Raw genomic sequence first — 11,097 nt, forward strand, 5'->3', positions numbered from 1 at the left:
GGAGGCACACGGTGTACACGGGAGAAGCGAAAAGAGACGCGTCAGCCTGCATCGGGACACATAAGAGAGAGAAATTTGTCCCTTCAGTGATTTCACTGTGAGATTCTGGTACAGATTTCTTTGCTGCATGTCGACTTAGGTAAGAAATCTTAGATATCTTTTAACCGTTTCTAGGGCCGTGAGAAGTATGCTTCCCACCAAATTTATCAATCTTTGTATGAATTTATGTAGGTTGGCATAAGTTCTGAAAAATTTTTTTAGAAAGACAGAGACTTAGATGCTTCAGTTCTTTATCTCACACAAAATGATGTGTCTTGGTTTGATACTTTATTAATTAACCAAATTAATTAATTAATCAAATTAAATTTATCTAATGAGCTAAATGAATCCCTTTTCTTATTCTAATTTCAAGCCTAAAAATATTTTAATATAATATGACTAGAAAAAAATGACCCTTTAAAGGGTTAAAAAAGATATTGCAGGTGCTAAGGATTCTTATCTCTTCGTTTCTGTCCTGGGAACCACAGTCAACAATTTTGTTAAGCGTGTGCTAGAAATAATTAAACAAAAATGAAATGATCTGTGAAGACTCACTGATTGTGATATTAAACGAAACAATGTAGTTCAAGGTTTACTTTAACTATTTTTGATTTTCAGATACTGGCTTTAAATGTAAGATGGTTTAAATAGATTCTATTGTTACGAATCTGCGATGCGGCTTTCCAGCATAGTTGGTTCCATGGGAGGTCCCAGAGCTTGGCGACCATTTGGCGACTTGGCGACGAATTTGGAGACTTTGGCGCCAAAATAGATTATACCCGAAACATCGAGAATTTTCCCGATCCGTCCAGTAGGAACAGAGATACACCTCGAACGTTCCTGATCGTTTGAGAGGCTTCTAGCCCCGCCTCCTGAGACCTATAAAAGGAAGCACCCGCAGCTGCCGGGGAGGACGGTGAATTGAGTGGTGGACCAGTGGAGTCGAAGAGTAGTCGGAAACGACAGTAAAGAACTGGTCTTCTAGAGATAAGCGGAGCAGCGACGGAGTGAAGCTAGTGCTGAACTAAGCTGTGTTCTACTGTCTGCTGTTGAGTCTGTTGTATGCTACTGTTTATGCTGTTTTGTATGCTGCACGTCTCGGCTGAAGATAATCGTCTTCTGTGCTGTATATAGTTGTCGTCTTTGTGCTGCTCTGTGTGTCTTCGTGTAAATAAACGTCGTTGTTTTAATTTCTACTGACGCCTGCTGATTGAGCGTTCTCCACACCATATAACTCCCACTATCCAAACGAACCCCGGAAATTTCGTAACACTATTTAATCTTGTCTATGCATTTTTAAAAACATTTATAATATTCATTTATATATCGCCTTTTTTTCTTATTTTTCTTGTAATTTGTGGTTTTGCATTTCCTGATAAGCAACGAACAATGCGTTAAATAGTTGCATTCATACAATTTCACATCTCTATTCAATTTCAGAAACAACTGGTTATATTGCTAGGTTAAGAATTCCGGAGTAGCTGTAGGTGGAAGTTAAGTTTAGTGGATTTCGAGGGCAATATATTAGTCATTTTATTGACATTTTAAAAAAAATTATGAAGGAAGGGTTTAAAAAAATTAGTTTATTTAAATAAATATCTACTCCTCGTTCAATTTTTTTTTCCCTCCCAAATTAAGAAAAGGACACAATCAATGATCAATATTGAACATTTATTATTATTATTTTTACTTTCTCGCGTACGAAATATATAAACAAAGAAAGTATTTTGATCGCCAAAAAATTCGACTTTGATATAATGAATTCACATGTGGGAGCCTTTATAAGTCGAAAATAAAATGTTTGGAATTATTTTAGTTCGTTTGTAAACTCAATAACACAGAAAAGCAATGAATTAGTGAAGTTAATTTGATAAGCGAATTTTTATAACAAAGTTGTGTGTTCTGTCAAATTTAGGAAGAACAAAAATCACAATAAAAATCTGTTTATGCTGCAGAATACATGCTTAAACATTAACTTTGCAACGCTAAAAAATAGATATATAAAAATTGACTTTAATTTTGTTACTAGAATTATAAAATTACATCAGATTTTAAGCTTAGTTCATCAAATTCGAAGTCGTTCTGTCTAGTTGTAACAAATGAACGCTATATTACAAACTATCAAAAACTATAGGCGAATGTTAACTTTCTTCTTTAATCATGCATGAATGACTAATTTTGAATATTCCGTTGAAAGGTCTAACATTGCACTAAATCCATTGAAGTGTCTGTCTATTTGTCTGCATATGCATATGGTAGCATTACTCAAAAAAATAACAAACTAGATGAATGAGATCTGTATTTAATCTGGAACTCAAAATTGCTGATCTGTATAAAATTGTGGATCTCAAAGTTTAACGGAAAAAGAAGGAAATGCATATTCGATCCTTTGTACCATAGTAAGAAGCAAAATATATTTCACTTCGTATTGTGCAAGTTTTGTTTATTCATATTAATATTGCACTTTGAAACAAAAATAAGGCTACTTTGGGAAGGAAATCGTAATTTTAAACTGTGATCATATGATCATCATGATATCTGAGATACCCTAAATCCCCAAAATTCTGCTCCATTCTAATGGAAAGAATGAATTCTCTAATTCCTAATGCGCAACAGGGCGAACTTATATCTCTTAGAGGAATACACTCTTAGAGGAATCGTCTTTCATATATCAACACCTGGGCCAGACACATAGAAGGCGTGGCTCATCTGGAAGGCGCGGCACCCTGGTCATCTAGAAGGTGTGACACTCTGTTCCCATGACTTGAGGGAGACCTCTGATCATTCAAGGACTAAACAATCAATTTTATTTTCTTTATTTTTACAACTTTAAAAACTAAAAAAAATATAAAAAGGGTTTATTTAGAGATCTTCGCGAAATTTTCCTAGTGATCTTCAGCATTTCTATAACACAATTTTTAGAATAGTAAAAAGATGTAAGAAACTATTATCACGGATAGATACGGTTAAACCATAATTATAAAGCCTAAGGCTCTCTTCAGGTGCGATCAATCTTGTCGGCCCTGGGGACTCGTTTCGATGATGATTGGCAGTCTTCTATGACACTTTTTTCACATGCTTGGAACTGGCCATGATGAATTATTAGTCCATTTTGGGTACAAAGAAAAATGTTCAGATCCATACGAAAGAAAACTGACGTAACGTCTGAAAGCAGGCTATTTCTTTCTAAGATCTAATCCTCGATAGTTTTAACTGCACATAACTGTTAAACTTTTCTAATTATGAGAGTTTCCGTACCTCATGTACCATACGTATGTGATTATACGTCTTATCCTGCTGAAGGTATCAAAATGAAGTAAGCTTATTTAAATTAATAAATTTTTTCAAATTTATTCAATACTTATTTTGAATCCTTTTATTTTTAACTTTGAAAAGAATTTTAAGGTTCTATAGTTTATTTGGCATCCGGCCCCCATTACGGAGATGGCCGGTCCTGATAGAATCCTCCAATCCCAAAGCTGAGATCTTACCATCAGGTCCTTATTAAGTAAATATCTAATTTGAATCTTAATTAATTTCCTAATTTTTATCTTAATATTGCCCATGTTTACTATATTCTAAAATGTTCTATTATTTTCTCATCCACTTCCCACTTTTAATTTATTTATTTTTAATATGAGCTATATATATATATATATATATATATATATATATATATATATATATATATATATATATATATATATATATATATATATATATATAACAGATGGCTTAATCATTTTCTCACAATTCTCTAACACTTGCACATACATTTCAAACATACCTAAGATTCTTTTCTTACACCTACACGTAGCAAAGAAATCCTTATCAGAATATCATAGTAAAATCACTGTAAGGAAAAATTTCTCTCTCTTGTTTTTGTGTTGCAACTGACTGACGCATTTTTTTATCATCTGTTTGTTTTTTGTACAGTCTCCTTTTTGTAAAGTCTCCTTTTCTCGGCCAAGTATCTTCTAAAACCAGTTTACACTCACATGCGAGGGAGCGCGCGCGCGCACACACACACACACACACACACACACACACACACATATATATATATATATATATATATATATATATATATATATATATATATATATATATATAACAGTATTAATTGATGATTTCCATATAATTAGGTACAAAATAAGTAACAGGATACTATTAAAGATTGTTAATTCTACTAATTGAAATTAACTGCAGGATTCTTGTACAAATTATACTCTTGTATCGCGATGTAAACCGACATCTGTTAATCATCGCCACTATCCTGTACAAAAATTATGCGTCCTGGGATAAAATAAAACAAAGTTAAAATTTCAAAAGATTTTTCTTTTCGGCCACGAAAGTCGCGAGGAGGAAACTCTCCGTAGGTTTTTTTTTTTTTCCCAACATCTCATAAAAAGCTGAATAGGCTAGTTTATTGTGTTGTGAAATAAGATTCTACACGTTACACTGACCACAAGAAAATACAACAGAAAATAATTATTTCTGCTTACAATCCAGTCAGTCCTTTGAACTGTAAACGTTCCTCTCGGCACGAAAAGAGGACAGCATCGAGTCCTCGGATATAGAACGGGCGAATTCTGAAACTAGGTCACTGGCACAGAGAACTAACTCACCAATCGTCTCCGAGATAGGAATCTTTCAAAAACCTTAAAGATAAATAAAAAGTTGTAAACGCGAAAGTTCAACGGTCAGTCTACGCTAAGTCTGCGGCTTTTCCATTTCGAGACGGCCAGTCCTTTTAATAATCCACCCCACCCACAGAAAGGAAACTCCCTTGTTGACCCAAGTTGCGCCCGTTTGCTCGAATGAATGGAATATTATTCAGTGATGATGATGACAAGGAAACATTGTATGTCTTGGGCGTAATGGGTTTGGTGAACCTCAATCAACAGTTCACATTCTATACGATGAAAATTAGCTTTTAACGATCGAGGAGATAATGTCTTTATTTTTTTTTTTTCCGAAAACTTGTCTTACTTATTCGATTAATCTAATTTCCAGAAATTTCTCTCTATTTTTTTTCTTTTAAAATTAAGCTGTTCCATATTATAGTGTACTATTAGAAATTTGCAGCGAGATAACGTTTCATGATCTAAACATTAGTAAATTAGAGAACTTTGAAATGTAATAAAATTTGGGAAAAGAAATTATATATGTTGTAAAAATTCTATCGTAAATAAATTTAAATTAATATAAAAACAGATTAGTTCAATAACATCTTATTTCTTTTTTTAAAAAAAAATCCGTCTTGTATATTTAAATAATATAATATCTGCAATTTTTTTCCAAATCGGCTGGGATTTTTAAAAAAATTTATTTAACTGTATCTTGTCACAGACAACTGTTGGAAATATGTTTCATTTTATCGGAATTTAATAAACAAACACATTTTGAAATTTAACAAATATCATTTTTTTTGCTGTTGTTGTTATTAATAAATAATATAACAGCATTTTCATTTAACTCGAAAGTGAAACGTGAAACATCCAGTCATTTTTTCTCTCTCTCTCTCTCTCTGTCTCTTTCTCTCTCTAAAAAAGCAAACATTTGATTGATCGTCTCTAAATGTCAAATAGAAATTATAAATGTTTCTCTCGTTTCTAAGTATGTCATCTCTCATCGGTGTGTATAATTAAATATTAATAAATAGGTTATAATACTCAAAACGTTTCAAAAACTGATCATTTTGTACCTGAAAAAAAATAATAATCGATCATTTTTCAATAAACTATAATTTGGGAAGCACTTCCACGCGCCGATGTGTCCAAGACATACAAAACAAAATAAATAAATGAGAAAAAAAATTAATAAAATCAAAGTAAATAAAATAAATTTCTATTTATCAATATCTAAAACAGAACTTTGCTGCAATGTGAGATATGTTTATTAATTTGCGTTTAGATAATTTTTCGTTTCCAGCACCGCATGATGTTCTAATGTATAGAAATTGCTGAAATCATCAAGTTGAAGTATTATCTAAGTAGATCATTCATTTATGAAAGACGTCATGAAAATCATTCATCGTCATTCTGCAAGAAAATATTATTCATGAAATTCCTTTTTTCTCTTATTCAGAACCTAAAACTAGCTGGCCGCCATTAGCGACCAACTGGTTTGTCGAGAATTTGGGTTGTCCTTGATTTCAATCAAATCTTATACATATAACTCAATGTTCATCACTCCCTTAACAAAGCATTTTTAAGCATCATGTTAATAATAATAAAGGTGTGTGTGTGTGTGTTGGTACTTTTTATTAAGTACCATGTATATGGGTGCTGTTTTATTGAGTACATGCACGACCTCCGTAATACAAGGCCTCACAACTAGTTTGTGACGTCACACAATTAGGATGATTGCCTGCCGTGAGCAGAATCCTGCTTTCTTCCTTGATGTGTAGGTATATTTTAAATTCACTTAAAAATAACTTACTATTCCTAATATTAAGACATGAAACTTGCATAAAATTCAAGATTTATTTTTTCCCGTGTGAATAAAAGAAACGGCATGATAGAAAATCTTAAAAGTCCTCTATAGCGTATTGACCATTTAATAACATTCAAACTTTCGAAGATGTAAATTTATTAGATATATACATTGAGGTATAGATTAGTTTTCTTGTTTTAATAGTTTTTTTATTTTATTAAAAGCTGTTAAAAATCGTTTTATTTTTTCCTTTGAAAATATTTTTTAAAGCTTGAAATTAAATTAATCATTAAGACTTTTTAAAGCTTTTGATGATTTTTTTTATTGTAGTGACAGGTAAGTATTTTATAAACTAACCATGTATTTTATAAACTAACATATAATTGTTTACTTCTCAAATTACTTATGAACTTTCAAATAAAACATTAATGTATTTAATATCAGATTTATATTTTACACCAACTAATTCTGTTGATAAAAAAGAATTACTTTCACACCTTGTTTTTTCACATTAAGAATTGTTTTCATTTAATATATTAGTAATTCATACAATTTAATAAACTAGCTTTTATTACATCTGATTTCACATTTTAATGCACTTATACTTAATCTGAAGTAACAAAGGATAACACAAATAAAAAAAAATCACACACTATTTGAATCATAACATTTTATTTTCAGAGAGACAATAACAAAATACATTTTGTTTCCCAACTTTATTATAAATTTCACACAGACAAATGAAAATAATTATAATATTAAATAAAGTTAATATACAAATTTATAAATAAAAGTTAATAACAATATTAAAAGAAACAATTGTGATAAAAGTCAATTAACAACTTAAACTGATATTACTTGTTATGCTTGAAAGTTTAATATTAAATATTTTTATCATCCCACCTCTTTTTCAAGTTAGTAATTTTTAATTTTTTTTTCCTTTCTTTTTTCAGTTTTCTTTACAGCTAGGTTTTTTTTCTGAACTAAAGCTTTTGACCATAAAAACTTGGGCACTAGAAGCAGAAGCTTCAGAATCACACGACATGCCCGTTACACAACCACCTTTATACTCAAAATATTCTTTTATGTGAACTTCATCTAGCAATAAAGTCACAATTTTATCTTTCTCCTGCAAACATTTAAATTTCTGTTTTATGTACAACAAAAAATATGAATCTAGCTGTTCTAATTGTGGGCTTACATTATACTTTGAACACAGATGATTTATAGTATTTGGATGAGGCAGAACCAAATATCCACTTTGTCTTAGGAATTTATATGCAGGTGGTGCTATAGTATACAGTAAAGATGAAAATATCATTATATCAGATGAATATCTGCGTGCATATTTATTTCCAAGAAAAGAAACTTGCTCCATCAAAAAATTGCTTGCGAGCTAACTTCAGAATTTTCCGAAAGGGCCTTTAATAAGTTGCATATTAACTGGACTGTATCTTTTGCTTCAATTTTCCCTTTTAACTCATACATAAAATTTTCTAAATCATCTAGAATTTCTATAATTGTACCTGATTTACTTATGACTAATGGAAAAGAAAAATTGCCTAAACTTCTAACCTCATGATCTGCAACATATGCATGGGCTTCTAATTTGGAAGAAATTAATAAAGAATGACTTACCTTAGGAGCTTGAGAAGTGTCTAGACAAATAAAAATTATTTTGTTTGCTTTTTGAATTACACTCCATATATTTGATTCAAAGTTTTTAAATTTTAAAATTAAATCAGAAAAAGTTTGATTTTTTCTAACTCCTCTTTTTTTGCTATGTCCTGGAAACTGCTATTTAAAGCTGCTTTTAAGTTTTCCATATCCTTACATGTTGCCCTATCCATTGGAGTTTCTCTTCTTGCTTTTGATTCCGAAGAAAAATATGAGGGTAAATTAGGGAAAATTGAAGGTACAGCACCAGGTACAAGCCTAGAAAAAAAAAGTGGAATTCATTAGATAAAAAAAATTAGTAATTTTATAATGCATAAACTGAAAGCTAACGTATGTTGGACAGTATTAAATAAAATCATACTATTAAATAATAAAATTTAAAATCAACAGAAACATTCATTCATCCATCCAAAATAAATAGTTCAATATTGTGTTGGAATATCTAAAATAATTTATTATTACTACCATTCAAGTAATACAATATTCTACATGAATTAATCAATTGATTTTACAAGGTATGAAAAATTGATTTAAAAACAGTTAACTTTTCATTACTTTTTTAAAAAAGTTTAAGATATTTTGTAAAAGTTGCATTCATTTATAATTAAAGATTGTGTATAACTAATGATATTTAAAAATAATAAATATTAATTGTTTTATATATAATCTGATGATTTATAGATAAACAAATAAAAACTACATTTTCTAAACCTATATGAGCATGCAATTTATATTGTTTTACAACTATATCTAACTTTTTTGCATAATATTTTAGAACAAAATATAAATTTAATTTGCTACAATCTATAGTCATGATATATATAATAAAAAATTAAGTTTTATTATTCATTAGATGATTTAAACCTTTTTTTTATAAGAGTATAATAACAGTAAATCACTTAAGTACTTTGTAAGATTTTGGTGATAATTATTACATATTTCTAAAAAAAACTTACCTTTTATACTCCATTGGTACTTGAATAAGTTCTCCTGTACTGGTATTAAACGCTTCTCTAACAGTTAAAAACTGATTTTCTGGAAAATGTTTAGCACAGACCTACATAATATATCAAACAAAGATTAGGCCTAAGTCAAATTTTAAAAAATATATATGAAGTATAATTAAAAAGACACAGAAACAAAACATTTTAAATATTAAGAACAAATAAAAAGACTATGAGAAATAACAATAAAACAAAGAAATTTTTTATTTAGCTCAAGCAAACAATACCAAAGTAATTGGAAGCATAAGCAACTAAATGTAGAGAAAACAAAATGACTCAAGATAAATGGAAGTTATACATAATTTTAAATGTTTCACAGTTCAAGAGAATTAATTAACTAAAAACTGTACAAAAAAGAATCAAACTTACCTTACTATATTTAGTTGGCACGAAATTGTCCCGCTTTATTGCAGAGATCCATGCTCTTCTAGTGTTTTCATCTCTTGGAAACGAAAATACTGAAATATTGGGGCTATTTTTCGTGTAATTACTTTTACAGTTAGGAACACAGCACGCACTAGGCATCTTTATTACAATAAATTAAAATTAATATGAAAAAAAGATCAGAAAACTTTTAAATAAAACCAGTAAAACATTACCCGCACTTCGCTACGCCAACATCTACCGTGACTAACCGCACTCTTTTACACCAGCTGCCTTTAGAATTTTCCTGAAAATTCATCCTAACTCGTGACGTCACGGGCTGAACGCGTTGGGAGTTGTGAGGCCTTGTATTACGAAGGTCGTGGTACATGAGCCTTTCCGGAACGAATCGTGATCCATGACGTCATAATGTTATTAAAAATATAAATAGTTCAGTAATCTCTTTAAAACCGAACATTGTCTTTTCCGGTAATGTAATTTCACTCTCTGATTTCTCATTCAATCTCTCTTCTTTCGACTATGAAAGAGAATCATGCGATTAACTATTTAAAAAAAAACAACGAAAATAATTTGAATTCCCTGATAAAATTGCTGAAAATTATTTTAAATATTTTCAAAGTTTGGGAAAGAATTGCATAGCAATCACATTAATATGATTAAAGATATTTTTTTAAAATATAAAACATAAAACTCAGTTTTGTTTGATAATATTTTCATAAGTTATCAAGGAAAAACGCCAATTTACGCTTAATTTTTAATAAATCAAATTATTCAAAATTTCAGAAAAGCTTCGTGGTAAGCATTTTCAACCTCCAAACTATATCTTTACCAAATCTGGAGATCTAAGTCAAAGGGTTTGACATATAGAACTCGCGCGCACACACATAAATTCGTCTTTATTATTACTAGAGATAGAGAATAGTAGAGTGAACAAAAAATCTTGACATAATGAAGTCATTTCCTGCTCGTGTGATATATGTCGAATATGCTTCACCAGATTTATTAAGAAATAGATTGTGTTTCTTACAAGAAGAAAAAGGACACGATATAACGTTAATAAACACCGTGCAGTTTGATGTCACTCGAATGGCTTAATAGTACAGAAATTCCAGGTTTGGTTCGTACGAATTATTCTTACAATCCTATTATAAAGACTCTTACTATAAGAACAATTCGGAAACATGATATGATACACTTCATTCAATATATCTGCGTGCCGAATGTCTTTTTCTTCCACTTGCTCGATTTTTATCGATCATATTCTTAGGATTATCATTTTCTTTGTTCGTAATAATAACATGAAAGAAAGAAAAAGAGTTCGTTGCTCTTTGGTTTATCAATGGTTTATGAGGAGGGAAATATACATTGTATTCTAGTAGATCATTCAAAGTAATGCAAAAAAATCGAGCACTTTCTTTTATTTATAAAATTAAAGCATAAAATAGTAAGACTTCTGTTCGATGTTATGTATGCTCTCGGAAAAGAATATTCATAATTTTGTAAATAAAGGAAATGTAATAAAAATCGCAATATTTATTGTACCAAAATTGCTCAT

General features: G+C 30.1%; 1 protein-coding gene across 1 annotated transcript; it reads right to left on the reverse strand.

Moving 5' to 3' along the window:
* Positions 1-8,005: 8,005 nt before the first annotated feature.
* Positions 8,006-9,865, reverse strand: LOC129963987 (THAP domain-containing protein 2-like). The gene is made up of 3 exons (XM_056078631.1): positions 9,528-9,865; positions 9,111-9,211; positions 8,006-8,412 (listed from the first exon to the last, which is right to left on the reverse strand). Exons 1-3 carry the CDS (start codon positions 9,681-9,683, stop codon positions 8,214-8,216), a joined length of 456 nt encoding a protein of 151 aa, XP_055934606.1. The 5' UTR covers positions 9,684-9,865; the 3' UTR covers positions 8,006-8,213.
* Between the last annotated feature and the right edge of the window lie 1,232 nt (positions 9,866-11,097).

Source organism: Argiope bruennichi, chromosome 3, assembly GCF_947563725.1.
Source record: "Argiope bruennichi chromosome 3, qqArgBrue1.1, whole genome shotgun sequence".
In the NCBI taxonomy this organism is placed as follows: Eukaryota; Metazoa; Arthropoda; class Arachnida; order Araneae; family Araneidae; genus Argiope; species Argiope bruennichi.

Coding starts and splice junctions, on each gene's coding strand:
- LOC129963987 (XM_056078631.1), bottom strand. CDS start 9,683: ATGCCTAGTGCGTGCTGTGTTCCTAACTGTAAAAGTAATTACACGAAA. Junction 9,212..9,527: donor TGCCAACTAAATATAGTAAG/GTAAGTTTGATT, acceptor TATATTATGTAG/GTCTGTGCTAAACATTTTCC. Junction 8,413..9,110: donor GTACCAATGGAGTATAAAAG/GTAAGTTTTTTT, acceptor TTTTTTTTCTAG/GCTTGTACCTGGTGCTGTAC.